The 20,144-nt window shown below is 42.7% G+C and overlaps 1 protein-coding gene and 1 long non-coding RNA gene across 5 annotated transcripts; one reads left to right on the top strand and one right to left on the bottom strand.

Annotated features, from left to right (window-relative positions):
• Positions 1-8,086: 8,086 nt before the first annotated feature.
• Positions 8,087-9,798, bottom strand: LOC147892309 (epoxide hydrolase 3-like). Its single transcript, XM_087388086.1, has 5 exons — positions 9,659-9,798; positions 9,344-9,552; positions 9,082-9,252; positions 8,733-8,980; positions 8,087-8,501 (listed from the first exon to the last, which is right to left on the bottom strand). Exons 1-5 carry the CDS (start codon positions 9,774-9,776, stop codon positions 8,261-8,263), a joined length of 987 nt encoding a protein of 328 aa, XP_087244212.1. The 5' UTR covers positions 9,777-9,798; the 3' UTR covers positions 8,087-8,260.
• A 520-nt stretch (positions 9,799-10,318) lies between these two features.
• Positions 10,319-12,977, top strand: LOC147892308 (uncharacterized). Of its 4 annotated transcripts, none has more exons than XR_015542514.1 (5): positions 10,319-10,681; positions 11,595-11,878; positions 12,129-12,263; positions 12,379-12,481; positions 12,578-12,977. It is a non-coding gene; the product is annotated as an uncharacterized LOC147892308 (long non-coding RNA). The 4 variants fall into 4 exon arrangements; XR_015542515.1 differs by lacking the exon at positions 10,319-10,681 and having other exon boundaries at positions 11,386-11,878; positions 12,578-12,752; positions 12,854-12,977; XR_015542513.1 differs by lacking the exon at positions 10,319-10,681 and having other exon boundaries at positions 11,386-11,878.
• The last annotated feature ends 7,167 nt before the right edge of the window (positions 12,978-20,144 follow it).

Here is a 20,144-nt window from a genome sequence, read left to right as displayed (position 1 = left end):
AGTGCCATTCTTTTCGTCCTGCTGCTTCTTTCTGCAATCCTTGATCATGTGACCGCTTTTGTTGCAGTAGTGGCACTTACCTGAAAACTTCTTCTTCTTACCATTCTTCTTCTCTCCACTCTTCCCTTTGGATGTGGTTGAGAATGCTGCATCACTTCCGCCATCGCGGGTCTTCATTCGCATCTCCTCCTCTAGAAGCATCGCACTGAACTCTTCAAAAGTGAGGGGTGGATTTCTTACCTGCGTGTTGAGTGTCGTGACCAACGCATCGTACTTTTGTGGAAGGATCCGAATGCACCTTCTGGCCAACTCTTCGCTGGTCTTTGTAATCCCAACCGCCGCCATCTGATCACGTAGATTCTTGATCCGTGTGATGAATGTCTCAGCTGATTCTCCATCAGAGCACCTCTCTGCAGCAAGCATATTCTCCAGATTTTGAATTCTGGTCTGATTCCGCGTTTCATACTGACCTTTCAGTATGTTCCAAGCCTCACTTGCCTTGTCTGTATGCTGAATCAGAGTCAAAACAGAATCACTTGAACTGGTAACAAGAGCGCAGAGTGCATCTGCGTTCCTTCGTTTCCATGCCCGAAGAAGATCTGCATTTGGTGGCGTTATGACGTTGGGGTTGTTTGGATTCGGTGATCCAACCGGTTCTGGATCCAATCCCAGAACAGTATCCAGAAGCTCATATGAATCCAAGATCGCGCTGATCTTGAATTTCCACAAAGTATAATTCGTCCCATCGAGCTTGCCTTCATTGAAGGCAGGTGGACGAATTCGCAACGGGGTTGGTGCAGCCATCACTCCTAGTAGCCTTTGCTAACAAAGCTCGTTGAACTTGCAATAAAGTCGTTACTCAGATAGCCCGAGCTCTGATACCATGTAAGAAAATAGTACGCAGCAGAAGATAACAACAAAACGCAAGTACACGATGGAAAGCTGGAGAGAATACAAAAATTCTGATATACCAAACTGCTGATACAACTGATGGTTGGCTGTCCACCCGTGCGCTCTACAGACAGAGCTTCGATGGTGATCTAGACAGATGCTGGACGGAGGACTATGAGCGTGAAGAACTGGTGATCTGATGATAGGGGGTGGCCACTTATATAGTGTAAGTGGTTGACGGTCGGCCCTGTAATAGGCAGTCGGCCTAATAGACAGTCGGCCTGGAAGCCCCCGGACCCTGCCGCTGGGGGCTTTGCCCCCAGACCCCCACCGGGGGCCTGCGCCCCCCGGACCCCCTGCTATCGGGGGGGCTATCGCCCCCCCGAACCCCCCCTTTGTGCAAACGGGTATCTACTCTTGGCTCCTAAGCCGTCTCATAACCATCTGGTCTACTCTAAGACCCCTTCCAGTGTCTAAACTGGGGATCCCTCCCAATATCCGATACCCATCATGGCTTCTCCTCATATGGGGGCCTTACAACATTGGGTACACAGAATATTGGTGGGTTACATGAGAGGTGGACATTTGAGCTAACTCTAACATCGGCAAAGGGGTCAGCACGGTGGGAGTACAGTCACGATATATACCCTCTACATTAGTATCTCCGGAGGAAGAAATGGATGAGGTGAATCACAAGAACGGGGTTTGGAAGGATCAAATGATTGAAGGAAACCATTGGGTGATCTCAAACAACAAAGGTTTGAAAAGGGTTTTTCTAAACGGCTCAAGGATGTGGCACATAATTTGGGTGCAAGGAAGGAGAATCGTTTCCATTTCATACATGATGCATACAAAGTGTTATCTCAGGGACCCAGACACTAATGTTCTGTGGGGAAGACAATGCTCTGTGGTTCCTACGTGTGGGGTTCCTAGTTTTTGTGAAATGCCCTCAGAGGGGAAAGGTGGTGTAGCATTTTTGGTTAAGGGGTCTATTCAAATGTCTAAGTTCTTTAAGATGATTTGGGGTGGTTCTTAGGAGTCCAAGTGTCAGTGTGCTCATTTGTGTTCATAGTAGCGAGTGTGTATGCTCCTAACATGTCTTTGAAGAGAGTGGCCTATTGGAGTATATTGAACTTTGCTCTTACTGGGGAAAAGTGGGTCTTATGTGGTGACTAGAACATGGCAGAGTGTTAGGAAGATAGATCTCACTCAGGGAGATTCCTTTTTGGAGCTGAGCGAGTGAGTTGGACTGAGATAAGTCTAGATTGGAGCATATTGGATGGTGTTGAGATTGACCCGAGTGGCCTAGGTGGATTCTCTTGGAATAACCGTAGGAGGAGGGGAGATGGGTTTAGGGTTGGTATGATAGATAGAGTGTACATGTTGGGAGAAGGGTGGTGGATGGCCTTTCCTACAGGTGGTAAGTACCTTACTTTTTCTAGTATTTCTAATCATTATCCTCTACTTTGGAGATTTTCTCTTCCGGGTTGGTTGAGCATTCCATAGATCTTCCTTTTGTTTTTGAAAACAAAGCGCTAAACATGAGTGGCTTCAAGGAGGAGATTAGGGTTGTGTGGAGATCCAAGTACTGAAAGTATTGTTGATCCAAAAGAAATGTGGGACAAGGGCATCTGTAGGGTGCTTCACTCTACTAAGTTGTGGCAGAATCGACAGCGAGTGACCCAGAAAGAGATGGAGAGGTCTCTACCTAGTATTCGAAAAGATTTAAAGTAGGCCGTGGAGAATTCTTTGGGAGATGATGTTGTTTAAACATTGCTTGTGGATGCTAAAGAAGCATTAGCTAGCTTGGAAATTGACAAGGTAGAAATGATGCACCTTAGAAGTGGACAGTTGTGGTTGCAAGTTGGGGATAAATGTTTCAATTTTTTTTTCAATCTATTAAGGGTAAGTACACCAAAGAATCAATTAGACAAAGTTTAGGATGCCCAAGGTGAGGTGTTTATGAATTACTTCATATCGCAAAGGTGTTCTAAAAGAAACTAAGAGCTATTGTGGGGATGGAGGGGCAAAGAGATAGTAGATGGTAGGAGACCCTGTAGAAAACTCTTGAGGAGACACATACAGTTCTTAACTTGATTCAAAGGGCCAAGTTGGCTAGGCCATTTGATGTATAGGAGCTTAGTGATGCCTTGTTCAATTTGAAAAAAGAACAGTCTCCTGATTCGAATGGACTGACAGCAAAAAATTTTCAAGAATTTTGGGATGTATTGAGTGAGGACTATCTTGAAATGGTAAATGAATCTATGACAGTGGGATGCCTTTTAGCTAAAGTAAATACTAAGCTAGTCAAACCATTCCCAAAGAAGCAAACACGGATGTGGGTTGGTGAGACTTGAGACCCATTTCAACGCTATGATCATTAATCGAATCAAAGGTTTCTTGCATGATGGTCTATATCCTACCCAATATGGTTTCATAGACATATCACAGACAATCTTGCCAATGACTATGTTGGGATAGAACATGCATAGTACACTCAGCAAGATGTGCATTTGTCACAAGTAGAGACCGCCAAAGCATTTGATATTGTACAATGAAATTTCATTTCACAAACCATGCAATGTTTGGGATTTGGAGAAAAAATGCAGCATGTTATTTATTGGCTATACTGTGACAGTAAAGCTGAATGCATTTGGTTTGGGGGTATTTCTAATCAGTGGACCCTCCATTGTTTGGTACATCAATGATTTCCTCTTAGTGCATTGTCATGTGCAATGGCCACTCATCCAATTCTTTGATACATAGATCATCTTATGGCTACAGGTAGCTTGCATGGTTTTGAGATTCATGGTAGAAAGTCAATGATTGCATAAGCTTATGCTAATCGCTCTTTCTTCGCTCCTAAGAATACTGAGAAGGATCTTTTTGCAACTCATGCATGCTTTATCATTGTATGGGTTGGCTCCTGGTTTGGAGGTAAAATTTCAAGAATCCAATCTTTTGACTTTGCAGGCTAAAGAATGGCATCATGTTTTATGGCCGGTTATTGCCCATGTAGCTTGTTTGTCATCTTGGTTATCCTTTGGGGTGGACTGTCACTCACCTCCAATAAATAGATTGGATGATTACCAAGCTGAAGATGAAGTTGGAATATTGGAAGCTAGCTACTTGGCCACTACATGCTTGCCTTTGTATAGTCCAATCAATTTTGGTTGCCTAATGCTTTTTTTTTTTGCGTGACCTATGGAGACATTGTTGTGCTTTGTGTGTATAGGCTATGTATGTGCAATGTGTGTGTGTGTGTGTGTGTGTGTGTGTGTACGTGCGTGCATGCACATCTACGTGCGTGTGTGCATGTACGCACGCATGCGCGTGCTTGTGTGTGATATGCTTCCAATCAAATAACATTTTGGAGAACAAAGGATAGCCTTTGATCCTACCATCAAAACACACACATCCTACAAGATTCTAGCAAAGGTGCTGACTTTGAGAATTAGAGAGATGTGTATACAGGTGGTGGATAAGGAACATACTAGTTTTATAAAGTCACGAGATATCTTTGAAAACGTCCTAAATTATATATGTTGCTTTAGATTATGCCTTGTCCACAAATAAAAAATGCTTCTTGTTCAGCTTAGATCTAGACAAGGTGTACGATATGATTAGGTGGGATAGAGGCACTGATTAATAATTAAGGGTTTGGTGGACAATTCTATCAAATGGTGAGAACATTATTTGGCAATGTTGCAACTGCATTATGTGTAAACAAGGGCATTGTGGGCAAATATGATCTTAAAAGGTTGGTAAGGTAGGGATGTCCCCTTGCCCCATTGCCTTTTGCTCTATGTATGGTGCCTCTTCTCAGATTGTTGAAGAAAAAGGCAGAGGCAGGCGTGCTTAGAGGGTTGGTTATCCCTTCGGGCCATCAACTATGTATGCAACTATTTGCAGATGACCTTATGGTTTTTGCCTAGAAGATGAAGAGAATGTGTGTGAAGTCTCTAAAATTTTGAAATTATTTTTTGATGCCTCAAAGTCCATTTGTAGTTGGCTGAAGTCTTATGCTATTTGGGTAAGTCAAAAGTAGATTCCTGATTGGTTGAATACTCTGCAAAACCAATGGATTAAACGGGGCTGCAATGTTTGTTACTAGGGCTCTCCATTGGAAATTGGTGTGTCACATCGACAATGATTCAATTGGTTTTTGGATTGATTTAAAGCTAATCTAAGAAGATGGTCCAATGTTAGTCTCAATTAGAATGCCAGGATCTTGGTTATAAACCATATGCTTGCCCCAACCATGACTTCTCTTTCCCTTGTGTGGGACTTTCAAAGAACCCACAAGTTGGAGGTGGAAAAACTCATGAGAGCTTTTGTATTATAGGAGGAGGGTAAGCATAGATTCCACTACATACCATAGGAAGATATATAGGTTCTGAAGCTCCAAGGAGGTCTTGGAGTCCCTGATGTGGGTGTTGGGAATATGGCTCCCTAAGATATTTGAGTGCAATGCACCATGGGTGTAGTTTGTGAAATAGTTTGTTAAAAGAGGTATTGGAAGGAAAAGTGGTCCTGGAAAGACTTAGACTGGTATGCTAAGCTGTGTTTGAATTTCCATATTAAGGTTAAAGATTCATAGGTGATTGCTAGATCAATAGATGAATGGAAGAAATATTGGCTGTACTTATCTTAGAAAGGCCGAAAAGGCTTGAGGGGGGATGCCAATCTACTCGAAAACGTTTGGCGGAGTTTGTTAACCCTATGGCAACAAGGGCCAAAAGTGTACTCTAGAGCAACGACGATGAGATCATTGTGTGTATAGAGTAGCAGCGAAGCTCCACTTGTGGTATCTTGAGCCTGAAAGATAGTATGATGAATCCTAAAGGATGAGGATAGCCAAAATCTTCTCTAGAAAAGATCCAATCATACTTTAAAAATTTCCAAGCAAGGCTTTGCAAAGGTTCCCTGCTAGCGAGCTCTTGAAATGCTCTTGAAGTTGTCTAACATCAACGAGCACACAAGAAAAATAATTCCTTGAATCTTCACTTGGACTACTAAGATGCTGGCCACGATTGACACCTGTCATGGATGTATCTGGTTCTGTAGACCACACGATCGCTCGAGTAGAATCCATACAGTGAGTTCTAGTAAAGGAGTCGCTGAAGCCAGGTGAGAAGTGTTGTTCCAATCTCATGGCAGTACTGTGGCTTTGCCTTCTAATAGAGCACAAAGCTCGGGCCATGCTGAGATGAAAGTCGATAACCATGGAGAAGCTGCCACTATTGGGTAGAACCACATCAATTCTAGGTAGATGATTTTGAGAGCATCTCGAAGGTAAGCAGCAACAAGAAAAATACACAAGACTCTTCAGGGTAAGGCAATTTCGAACAAAGTTAAGCTAGAGCGTGATCAGAGTCTCTTGATTCTGTGTTTTCTTTAACGGACTGACACATACATTATGAGGTACGACAAATCTAGCAAAGTTCGTCAAAGCTTTTACCGTGACGAGCTCACGCATGATTTTCAAGCCTATTCTTCCCTATGCTCGAGCTGGCTGCTCAAAGGTAGAGAGCTAGCAAGATGATGACTCCATAAATTGATATACAGACATATGCAGATCGTCTTGATCTAAGATTAGAGCGTCATGGCAATAGAGCATATTGGAGTCTGAGTTTTTTTTATTTTAGTGACACCAAACAGGTGCAAGAGATTAAGAATGTGGTGGTTTCGTGTGCAAGAAGTTTGGCGGAAGGAAGCACGAACCACACATATTAATGGAGAGAAGGCACGTGATCTCTAGAAGTTCACCAAATCGTGTCCGGAGAGTAATCATTTCATGTTTTTTTGCCTGTGGTACTTACAGATTACTAGTTTCGTAATGGAGAAAAATATGTAGAGTTCGTTTCTAATAAGCGTTCTGGTGATTGTCATAAATTCTAATTAGCACCCAAGGTCATCCACCACTAGTTGATCGTTCAGATTAAAGAATTACATGTGAGTGTAAGCTTGGTCTCTAGAAGTTCACCAAATCATATGTCAGGAGAGCAATCGTTTCATGTGTTTTTGCCTATGGTACTTGGAGATTACTAATGGAGCAAAATATGTAGAGTTCATTTCTGATAAGCGTTCTGGTGATTATCATGAATTTGAATTAGCATCCACAAGGTCATCCACCACTAGTTGAGTGTTCACATGTTCCTATCGGAAACTATGATAAGCTTGGCCTTGAAGTCTTCCAACCTTTCTTGCAGGCTTTCTATAACCCTGTCGATCTGTTGCCCTCGTTCATATACGATGTCGGCCCTCTCGATGAAAAGGTCTCTTAGGAGGCTTCTTGCTTCGCTGAGAATGAAGCGTACTTGGAATTCACAAAAGAGGGAGGAATTTTGCATCTTGAGACTTTGCAAGCTTCAAAATTTGGGAAGATGAGAGCTTGAGTATGCAAAGGAACACAGCATTTCTGTTTGATCATTCTAAACTGGTAAAATTCATGATTCATGTTTTGTATATGATTCGACCATGAACAATGTTGCTTGATCATTCTAAACTGGTTGTGGCTAAATATATATGCAGTGTGCTGAAGGTGGACCAAGTAAGACATGGTAGCAAGAGACCAAGTATGGGCCATCAAGCTCAAATTTCATGAACAGTAAAATCTGTCTCAGGATTCTTATATTGCACTATATCTCATATTTGTTCTTAGGCAACCATAACCACGTTTTTTCAGTTGGTCTCTGATGCATATTCACCTATGGTCATGCATCTGTCTAAGCGTGTGGTCGTGGATGCTAAGGCAAATGGTGGGATTTTGGCACTGTCAATTGCAATATTGGTGGAGATCAAGAACATGGCAATATGGCATATCATTGTCTTCAGTCCCTGTGCCCGTGTCCACATAAGTACGACATTGCAAGATTGTTTTATTTTGGCGAAACACATCCAACAGGGGATGTGCCCTCCCATCCAACAATGGTGGTGATCTTTCTTGAAACGAGGGAAAGGCATGTTCCCCTATGGTTATAAATTTACGGAGAAAGATGTGTCGACTCCCCACCATATGTTATGTATGAATTTTCCCCCCCTCCTTTCCCCTCTCTTCCCTATCCCTCTGTGCACACATTGTAAGGCACTCATTGTTTTTGTTGGAGTTTGTAATTTCGAGACAAACATCATACTTTGGACGAACACATTCTTCAAAAGGTACACATAAGGCAACCTTAAAAACTAATGTCAGAATTTGAAATGGATGTTTAGAAAAAACAATGTTCAGAGTATTAAAAGATAGACATTAAATGAGATTGTACCACTCTTGCAAGGTAGCAATCCATACTACTTCTGCGCATGTTAATTACATCCCAGCTGGCCAAACAACCCTAGTTTTGGGATTTGCAGTGGAACTTCATATAGCCTACAAGGAGGTGAGGAACTCTAAGATGAGGTCGTTCACCTGCTTTGGGAGCTGCTCCTGCACGAAGTGATTGCCCTCTTCTATGTAGACTGTTTTCAGTTGAGGGAAGAAGTTTGGCTCGGCCTCCAGAAGCCTCTGCATCCCTGACACAGAATCGGCTGCGTAATCACGTTTCCCAAGCACCAATAGCAAAGGAGCCTGAATGCTGAAATCCTTCCGATCGGCAAATTTCTCTGCAACCCTATCATGCCATAGCAATTGAAATGGAGAATGCTAAAATTAGACAAGCAAGCCCGAATGTTGTAGAGAAGAAAAGAAAAAAACTCTTTTCTGGAATGTTGCGAAACATTCATGGCAAAGGCACTCTTCTTCTACGCCTCGAATTGCTTTTTCTCTCGGTACGCAGCAACGTAAAAATCACAATGACAAGTGATGCTAGATGGACTGAAGAGCCAGTGCATACTCTTCTTACCGCGTCCAGCATCTGTAAGGCACTTCCATGGCGTATTTGAAACCGGATTTCGCATACAGCTCAGTATACATATCCAGATCTTTCTGGGTCATCCATTCCGGCAATGACTCAGACGGCTTTACCAAGTCTAGCGTGTACTCATTCTCCGATGCTATCGGCATCTGGCTGTTGCAGAACAAAATGTAGATCCTCTTGATCACGGTTTCAACATCAAATCTTCCAAAATCGGCTTCCGGTACGCCGGGTTCCTGTAAATGCTCTCAAGATCAAATTCCCTCTCACATCCGATCCACGTATTTTGAATGTGAGAGAAAAACAATGATTGTACATAAGATAGAGCTAATTTTACCGCCCAGCGCCTAACATAGTGGCCCGCAGGAAGACTTTCCACAATCATTGGTGAGAGCGTAGGCTTAAAAAAGCCAATCCCTAAAACCACGAGGGCCTTCACGCGCTGGGGGTGTACGTATCCCAGACAATAGGCCACGAAAGCGCCCCAATCCTTTGCTACAACGAAGACCTGCATGATTGCATCCGATGGATTCTATAGAATATGAGTGTACCCAGAAGTCGAGAATTCCGGAAGCAGCCTAGAGAAGGCGTGGCCTTACCTTCTGTTGTCCGATGGCATCTAAAAAGCCGACGATGTCGTCCGCCACATCCGTCCAAGTAATTTTAGTGGGATCCGTGTTTTCTGTGAGCCCGTAACCGCGAAGATCGGGAGCAATGGCGCGGAAGCCGGCGTGCGCGAGAGCGAGCATCTGGTGTCGCCATGAGTACCAAATCTCAGGGAAGCCGTGCAGGAGCAAAACAACAGGACCTGCAGGGATGGATTGGTAGGAATGGCAAGCAGCTGCGATGTCAGCTGAAAGCGAACTAGTGATGAAACAGATGAATGGCATGCGATGGCGAGAAGAGGAGCTGACCTGAGCCGATCTGAGCGACGTGCAAGTTGATACCATTAGTGGGAACGAAGGTGTGAGTGATTTGGTCCATGGCGACGGCGAAGCCACACAGAGCGAATTCAACTCTGTGGGTTGCCATTTTCTTATCAAGAGTCCCAACCAATTACGACTAATTTTATTTTATTTTTTAAAACTAAAACTCCTCGGTTCGAGAAACTACTCAAATGCATTAACTTTTCTCATTTGTAGGAGCCTTGCAACACGACTAAGGTAGGAGAGTGGCTCAAATCTCCCCGAAATCCACTCCTTGCTACCTTCACACTTAACGTTGCCATTTTTCCCGATGTTAACGAGTGCTCCTTCCCAACCGATGACTAATAAGGCGAAAATTTCTAGATTAGTCTATTTTTTGTCTATCCGCAAAGCCAGGCGTACAATTCCCTTGCGTGGGAATGCCCTCTTACCATTTCGTACGAGTTGCTAAAGCCCTCGAATTTTATTTTATTTTTGGCCTGCCATGCGGGTAGGCTTAAGTAAAGTGGACGTCCCTTTGAGAAGGGAAAGTTAGATTTGATTTTACATTTTCTTGTAGCGTTAATTACCTGATTGGATGGCCCGAATATTTTGTCCCCTTTTCTTGATTGGCCATTTTCCTGGGTACTTGTCGTCTTTTAATTGGGCTAGGTGTGATGTGCTGCTCACAGATCATTGGATGTTTCTTCGTTGTGTTCTCGTGTGCATGATCATCGTGGAAACCTTGTCATTTCTCGTCGCTGATAGATTACGTGCGCCTCTTCGTCGCATGGAGCAATGATTATCATTGCATGGAGCCATTCCAGCTGTAGGTGGTCTCTAATTTCCTCGCCTCCGTCATCGAACGGTTCTTTCCACCTACAGTTTCCGTTGCGAAGCTTCCTACTTGCATGCAGCTTCAGTTATCCCTTCCGCATGCACGTGTTTCTCTTCAGCGACGAAATCGGGCAACCTTTTTGGAACGATCGAGGGCGAATCAGATTGACCTTTTCCATTGTTTGATGGATGGTGGTTGGTCTTGAGCCTTTATAACTGATACAATAGATGGTGCTGCCTCCCAACCTTGTGCTCCTGTGAAAGAAGCTTCGATGGCAAGCTGGAAACAGTAGAAGACGGAGGCTAGATGCTAAGGAATCAGGATTGCTATAGCCAGTGATGAAATGGGCTTCATGGGCTTGCTTTTATATAGCCACCAGTCGTAGTCAGTTAGACTCAATTGGGTGACCGACCCAGTCCACCCAAAACGGTCGACTGGGGGTCAGCGAAATAGGCCACCGACCACACGATAGAACCGGTGTGCAAAATAGAGCAACTAACCTACGGTCTCCGTTCAACCCATAGCCATCCGGGATCATCTGGGACTCCAAACGAGCCCCACAACTCGAGAGTGGGCTGCCCGAGAAAAGCTCTGTCTATCCTCGGTGCGGTCAGTCATGGGATATCTTCCCGCACTTGCATGTAGCCTAGTTGGCAGTGTGCCAACTCTGTCCAGCCATCAGGCCACACATGGCTCCCATCTGGTGTCCAAACCAAGACCTACCGGATAACCGAGCTACTCAAATGCCTTCTCCTTATATGGGGGGCTTACAAGTAGAGTTAGCTAGTTCCTGTGTAATTACACGAGAGTGGAGCATTGATATCTAACAAAATATGCATATAGAGATTGGAAATAATTATTTGGAGCTAGACCAAGGCTAAAGAAGTATTGATTGTATGAATCGTGCCTGACATTGAAGCTCTCTATCTTTGTTGTTGTGTTGCGATTGGAGAATATGTCCCTCTGTTGTTGGTGTTTGCTTTTCCCCTTCTCGTGGAGCCTTTGTGGAGCCTTTCAGAGCACCGCTCCTATGGTTGCACTCCATTTCGCTGGTCGTAGAGGCCACTGAAGCAGCTGATTGGCCATAGTGCTCAATTTCTTTGACAGGTATTGGTGCATCGACATAGCTCTGTGGGAGACGTTCCCAACAATCCAAGACAGCCCACTCGAATTGAAGAGACTCTTCCAAACGATTGAGTGGCCAAGAATTACCTTGTATTTCTAGCCTCTTTAGTACCTATAAAACGAGACCCTTGGTTCTCGTCATTCTTCTCTCCTCCTCACAGTCATCTTCTGTCAATTATTGATTGCCCTTCCTGCTCGGACGATGTCTTCCTACGGAGATCTACCTACTGATTCGATGGATACAGACAACAAGAACTTCGAGAAGGGTACTCATACTCCACTATAATCCTTCAAGTTCCTTCCTTCCTTCATTGCTTCTTAACTTCTTGTTGCCCGAATTATCTGCGTGTACAAAACTGGAGAAGCTTTGGAAAATTACTGACATAGGCTCACCACACCCCAATGGAGAGGACTGCCAATAATGGGTATGATGTGCTTGCAAAAGATATAGACTTGGTTGCAGGAACGAACTGTTTTTCGTGATGTTCTGACATTTTTGGCTCTGTTTGTTATCAGGTCATGAAAGCGTATGCCAGATTAAAGAGGAGGTAGAGACTTCCGACTCTTTCATGCCAGACTTCCATCACGCTAATCCTGCTGAGACTGCGTCCAATATTCTCCCAAAACTCTCTGAGGATATCAGCACTTCTGGTATTCCCAATTCTGTTGTCGTGCCTTTTCCATATTCCTGGTCGATGTGTTTTTCGTCTACCTGCAATTCTCTGAACAAAGTTACTGGCCTGCCTTTAAACGATCGTCATGGGAGGCCAATGGGTGTTTAAAGGGAAAGCGAGCATTTGAAATTTGGTTGGGTAAACTGACAATCAAAGAAGAAACAGAAACGTTTGAAGGCACGGGAGCTATAGAAGGTCTGTCTAACCGAAGGTAGTTTCATTTGTTTGCAGTTTCTTGGCACTTTCGAATTCTGTTTAATTACATTTTCTAATCTGCCTTTGAATTTGCAGGGTCTTCACTTCCAAGCGGTAGTAGGGCACCACAGCCTGTTGTTGTTGTTGCATCTGAGAATGGCGTGGGATGTGAAGAGAAGCCCACCGTCAAAGGGACATGCAATGGACAAAAGGAATGGAAAATCATTGAAGAGAGCCTTTCAAGATGCTGCGAAGTATGCATACGAAGAAGGTAAGATAAATTTGGCTTCCTTTACATTGTTTCCATAAGTTTCATGTGACTTTGCTCCATCTGTGTATTCAAATGAAGGTTCAGCACCACTCTTTGTGTAGGGTATTTTTTCAAGAACCCACGATTGCATTCATACTGCACTACATATGAAGGCTATTGTCATACTATGAACATAATCACCTAGATTGTACTTCTTTACTTTGAGCGTGGCTTGATTTCTGCCTTTGATTCATCCATAAACAGAGTGTAGTGACACTTCCTATCTTTAGTGGGTTTATTGTTGATGCAAAACAGAGTTTTTCGGTGACTGAAGAAAGCTTGGTTGTTACAATTGAATTATTTCCACTCCCATATTTAGCTCGATTTCGTTTTGAGTTTTTGATTTCAGAAACGACTATGATGAAGCTAAATTCAACACTTGTTATGCTAAATTCCTTAGTTATCTTGTTGTTTCAAACGCTCATGAATTCGATAGCCACATACATTGTACACATTATCTGTTATCGCTTGGTCATGTGTGTATCTTAAGATTATAGCATGAAATCGAATGTGTAGCAAGAGATATAGCCTTTAGTTGTTGTAAGCGTATGAAATATTGTACTCTTACAATCGAAAGTTATTGAATTTTCATCATCAAAGTGCTCTTCGATCAAAATACATTCAAAAGACGACGTAACATCCAACACATCATTTAGAGAAAGACACAGCGACACACCACCACTGCACAATCCAAACTATAACGTAGGACCTATTGTTCCATTGGTGGAGAATTTTGTTGGTGGGGGGAACTCTTTGCCTACATTATCCATTGATGTCCTATTAGAATTTATACGGCATCGTTTTGCTTTAGAGTGCAAGCTTTTGGCCAAATATGGTACATTCCGTGCCCGCAATCCCAATTACCCTATCTGCATAGGTGCGGATGTGACTGATTGGCGTAATTGCGACACAATCATTGTGGTTGTTCCCCACGCATTTGTGGAACAATACAAGGACTACTTGGAGGTTGAATGCTTCTATCATATTGAAGGAGCAACCATAGTCCCCAAAGGAACTAGCGAGGGAGGTACATCAAGCTACTCACTCGATAGCTGTCATACGAGGCGAGCCATTCGATGGTAGTATTAGCTTCCCACCGAAAACTCCCATTGCGTTGTACTTCCTTTGGGCTTCATCGAGCATCAAGACAAGCATTGGGAACATTTCCTTTGTTGCCAGCACAATTGCTTTCATTTGTTATCAAGGTCGATTCTAAAGGAGGATTGAACGACCAAGTCATCATTGCGGATGGACCTCGCAATGAAGACCGTGCTATCGTAAGTGCACTTTGAACACAATTTTTCATATCACTAGCACCATAGTGCTTCCTCACTAACTTCGCTGCATTAAGCAGTTGACCTTCATGAACGATCGAAAGAGTGTGCAAGCGCAACTGATACAGAAGTTCAATGACCATGGAATAGTGATGCACACTCTTTGAAATGTCTATTACATGCGTGCATGCGATTCACTGTGTGTCTTTGACTTCACCATACCAGGCGATGTTCATGAGGGCGCACAAAGGGAGGAGCTAAAGCGGGTCATTGATCAAGTATCAGAGTTGGGATATGGAAGAAAGGTAAGGTTTTTTTTTGCTAAAGGCCATCTTTTTTTTTCCATGCTAGTTCGATGGGTCTAATGTAAATATATGGTCTCGCAAGTTCATGGTATTCTCCATTTCACATGTTTGAATGGCTAGTTGCTGGACTACACATGTTCAATTTGTTCAGGGAATAGGGTTAGCCGTGACCCTGCCAGGCCATACTGCTTTACTTGCGATGCACCGCACACTGTTATTGCTATACCATCTTTGAAATGCCACCTTCTACTGCAAGATGGGTCGGAGATCAATGTCCAAACTGTTGGACATCATGTAGATGATGTCCTTTCTTTACAAACACCTTTCTTGGCGCTCTACAATGACAACATCTTGCACGTTCATGCAATGTTGCTGGAACTTAAACCCATAGGCTCTTTCACCATAAACATCTCCAGGCACGTGATTGCATTTGATGCAGAGTGATTTGATTCACCTACAGTAGGAAGTTTGTTTTCTTTTGATTGCATGACATTGTAGTAGCATCATAGCGAGTTTTTTGCCGCATATGTGGAGACACATTACATTTTCGAGTGGATAGTAATTCAGTACTCTGCAATACGCATTACTTCAAGTTTTTCCCTATGTAAAAGAGGTCTTGGAAGCCTCATTTTGGATTGCTTTTGATTTGCACTTATGAAAGAGGTGTTATGCCACTCCTTTTGCTTTGCCTCAAGTTTCAGTTGATGTTTAAAGAAATGTATGGTTCAAATGGCTCTACTCACTATAACATTTTCAATGAACTCTTCTTTGCTTACTGAAGAGCAGTGGGTTATCTCTTGATTCGGTTTTTGTCTTCTCCTACTCCAACCTTGGAAAACTATATTGTTAACACACATTTGCTACATGTTTAAACAAGAAAGAATGTATGTACATTGTACGGTTCATGGACACTTCTGTGCACGAGTGTACGCATGTGCTTTTTGACATTGTTACTAGAGCCCTCGCGCCAAGCCTTGCTTCACACTATTCTGAACTGTCTCGTTGCATGATTCAACAACTTTCATAAGAACTAATTGCTCCATTCACAGTCCTTACGCACGAATCCAAACACCGAAATGGACTTCTCTTCGCAATTACACAACTATGGCATGTCAATTCAGACACGAACGAACAACGAGGAAGCACATAATACAGACATCATTTCTTGCTTGCTAGCCCTCCTTCCTCTATAGAGTTATGAAGGATTGGTTGAGAAGATATTCATGAGCTTTGCCACTATGAGCAGTCCTCATCCATCTTCTTTCTTTCTACTCTCAAGGATCAGTAAAAAAATACTACCACATCAGATAACAATCAACCATGTCGCCACGTTCTTACGTACTGTGTCATCATCCAGGTCTGTCATATTTGAAGTTTTGGCATGCCTCTCCGATTCACTCCACATTGCGTACAACGTGTTTGTGTACAATGGAGTAACGGTTGCTGAAGCATTTGAAATTGGGATGGTCACTTATAGCCAATGCCATGGCATACTGGTAGACGAATCAAAAAGCCCACCCACTATCCCACCGCTACAGCAACGGAAGAAGAAGAAAGAATATGTGACCTGGAGTAAAGAGGATGAGTGCAAACTCCAGGACTTGATTCATTCAAACAATGCCTAGTCGGACAGGGAAATCATTGAGTTATTTGCTTGCAATGGAAGAGGTGCCAGATATATAGGACGTAGAAGCAAATCCACGAAAACCAATACAAATCTGCAGACGGCAGCCACACTTGCACTGATGTTGATGACGTGAACGCAGGAGCCGAGCAATGTCACAGTGACAAAGGCCCAAAAAGGAAAAGTAGGAAAAGGAAAAGGGGAGAGAATTTTGCGCGACTTCAATACTTTTATAAAACAAGCGCCTCCCCAAAAAATACTTGCATCTGTTGTGCAACACTAATGTTCAAACAAAAACTAAAAGCACTTTCGAAACGCACAAGAAGCTTCTTGCAGCAGCACCGAATCATTCCAGAGAGCTTCCCATCACTTGATCGCTTGTTGTGCCACAATTGTGCGAGGCAAATCCACAAGCAAAGGTTGCCTTTATTTTCGACGAAGCACATGACCATGTCCAACCCAACAATGCACACATCATTACTGAACAACATAGAGGCACGTCTACTCTCAATTAGAATAACATTCTCACAAATTAGGGAGCTCTCCCACGATGGCCGACAGAGCCCAACGTGTACTCCCTCGCTTCATGGATGATAATGCAGCAGTCACGGTGTCCATAAAGAGAAAGCTGGAGTACAGATAGTTTTCTAAGTGGACTTGTAAGGCCTACATTGACGATGCGTGCTCTGCAGGATCTTCTGCTGACATCACTGTACAAGGACAAGTGCAAGTCAAACTCAATCACCTATGAATGGATCACATTGCGTCTTGCAATGAGAGCAGTGAGCGGAGTCACATGTTATGGATTCAAGGCTAGAGAACCCAAGTGATGATGAGAACGACACCGACACCATAGTCCATGGAATTTACATAGCCCAGCAAGTGGTGGACTATGAAGACAGAACCATTTCAGTGGCACCATCTAAAGGATTCTCCCCACCACTTAGCATTTTCAAGGACAAGTACTACGAGGAGCTCGCATTCCCTACTCTCTTTCACGGCAACTATCCTCGTGGATATACGCTACCAAGATCAACCACCTACCAAAAGATAGCTAAGTGGGAGTTGATGAATAAGGACAGAAGGTTCGCATTGAGTATTGAGAACCTCTTCTTCAAAACTATGAAAATAATGGTGCGACAAGTTACTTCATCGAGCTGGGTGAGAATGCGTAAGGGTAAGCTTTGTGGAAAGAAGCTCACAGCAATGCAGGCCACTGCAGACACCAACATTGAGAAGCTTTTGCAATCAAACATTGGCTTCAGGGACTTTGCGTGCCTGCGAACGTCAATGGACTACAAGAGCAAATTGAAACTAAACATTTTGTGATGCTCCGTCAATTAGAACCTCCTACATTCTTCGTAACACTATCCTCTGCAGAGAGGCTCTAAGAGCCACTTGTAGAATCCTGTAGGTCTTGAGAAACTCGATAAAATCAAATAACTCACTAACAAATAGTGCCCAAGTACGAGATTTGATCCGTTCTGACCCAATCACAACTGCAAGATACTTTGTACACAAATTCAAGGGATTAAAAACTTTGCTGCAGAAAGATCCATCTATTCTAGGAAGAGTGGAGGACTCTTCTTCGTGACAAAGTTCCAGAACAGGGGAAGCTTACACGACCACAGTCTTCTATGGATTGAAGAAGCGCCCTCAATGCAGAATGCATCGCCCAATGCCATTACAAGTTTCATCGACGAGTATATATAACTGGCATCTCGTTATTCGACAACAAAGAACACGAAATGCAAATGCACACGCATAGGAAAATGTGCAGGAAAAACAGAAAGAGATACAAGTTCAGATTTCCAAGACCTCCAATGCAGAAAACAGAAATATTGGAACCACTAGAACATGGCACCAAAAATGGCTCACACCTTCGTAACTCAAAGCTTATACACAATGTACTACAACAAGACAACACCACAAGTATGCAAACCTTAAACTACTTGTGATTGATGAGATATCTTTGGTTGGGCAAAACACTTTTGCTGGCAACAGACATGCGATTACGAGAAATATAACACAACCACTTTGAACCATTTGGTGGAGTAGATGTCATCCTATGCGGCAACCTTTTTCAAGCAAGTCCCACAAAGGATAGCTGGATATTTGCTGAGAAACTTGAAAGAATGTCATGTGCAACACAAGTTTGGGTGGAATGTTTTAGGTACTACGAACTACTACATCCAATGCACCAAGACAACGTTGAATACTTAGATATTATAAATAGTGTCCGAGTGGGAGAACAGTTCGAAGAACAATTAAACATTCTAAACTCAAAGTATGTGCGAGCACCACCAGAGAGTGAAAAAATCCCACACCTTTTTTACACAAACGCACTACTGAAGGACAAACACAACAACGTGTTTCAAAAATTGGAAGGCAAACTGCATATTATACCTTCAAAAGATAGAAGACACCAACAAACAAATAAGAATCTACGCATCCCTGAGGACCCAAAGCTAACAGCGGGATTGCACGGGCGGCTACAACTGAAAGTGGGGATGATAGTGGAGATATGCTCTGGGAATCCGAATATGAGTGGCGGTTTGGTCAATGGGGAAGACGGCATCTTCATGGACCACTCCCCATGCAAAAGACAACCAGTTGCATGGATATTTTTCAAAGATCAAAACACAGGAAGGAAAGCAAGATACAACAACAAAAACCTTTATCAAAATGACATACCGGCAAATTGGTCTCCCATACTTCAAATACAAAGGGAATTCCAAATCGAAAGAAACCAACTAAACATAATAACAAGAACACAATTCCCTATCCAACCAACAGCAACGAGAACAATTCATCATTCACAAGGACTATCGATGGATTTCCTCGCATTTGACCCTTCGTACATCAAAGCACACGGACTAGTGTACACAACACTCTCAAGAATAAGGGACCCTACCAACTTATTCCTACTAAATAATGTCAAAAAAGTACATAAAAGTCGGCAATATCATAATACGAGAAGTAAACCGACTAAAAAGAGACAAACCATGGGTAATGGATCAAAAAAACATGACAGGAACTACTACAAATGAAGTCATCATCCAATCTTTCAACACAGCAGGCCTTCCATCGCACAAAAAAGACATACTGGCAGCAACAAACATTATGGCATCAACATTAATTTGTGTACAGGAAACACATACTCGCCCAATAGACAACATCAAAATCAAAGGATTCAAATCAATAATAAAACACGAAGGACTAGGGTTAGGAACTTATTACAAAAAAAACATCCAGTTGAAAGAAACAATATACATACAGGAAAACGGTATACAACGCTTGCTACTTAACAGTATTTGTTACAAAAGAACCAGAACAACTAAACTTAATAAATATTTACAAATCCCCGCAAAACAAAACTAGCTCATTAATAGAAATCCTAAACAAAATTTTAAACAAAACAAACACATATCAAGAAACATATATTGTAGGCGACTTCAACATTAACTTTAACAAAAAAACAAAAGACTTGACAAATCTAAATACGTTATGGTGAACCATAACATGCAACAAAAAATACAAAAACCAACCACGATATATGGATCGACAATCGATCACATATGGACTAATAATAAAAGAAATCAACAAACATATGGCACAAACTTCGTTTACTGGACTGATCACTCAAATTTGTACCCTTCCATCCCAAATAGTTCCTAATTGCTCTAATACACAGGGCAGGCTTGATGAATAAAATTCATCCATGTTTAAAACTAAAACTCACTCACCCACCAGGTTGCCCCTAATCTAATTTACTTCCAATATGTTTAAGAAGTGTACCCCTTGAAGTGTACAATAGATTTCTCTAAGGCCCCGTGCACACAAGACCAAGAAAGCAACGTCGGTGGTTGGTTTTGGAGGTTGGCCCAAATTTTGAAGCCTAGTTGGAGCATCGCTAATGCTCAAATTGGCAGCTCCATTTTGGAGGGTGCAGATTTGAGCATTTGTGCACCATTTCTCATTCAACCAATCCGTAGTTGCCATCTTGCTCTGAGCATGGCCTACAATGTTCCTCCAAGAATCCAAAGCTGACAACCTACTCTGTCTAGCCAATGAACAATGGCCACCTACAAACTCCATCATTTTGCAGCTCACATAAGGCTCCTTGCAGCTCGTCAAGTGGCTTTGTAAT

This window comes from Dipteris shenzhenensis, chromosome 17, assembly GCF_047967505.1.
Source record: "Dipteris shenzhenensis isolate YYH24624 ecotype China chromosome 17, Dip_SZ_1.0, whole genome shotgun sequence".
NCBI classification, from domain to species: Eukaryota; Viridiplantae; Streptophyta; class Polypodiopsida; order Gleicheniales; family Dipteridaceae; genus Dipteris; species Dipteris shenzhenensis.
The sequence above is the reverse complement of the archived record's forward strand: the minus strand, read 5'-3'. Positions and strand labels throughout refer to the sequence as shown.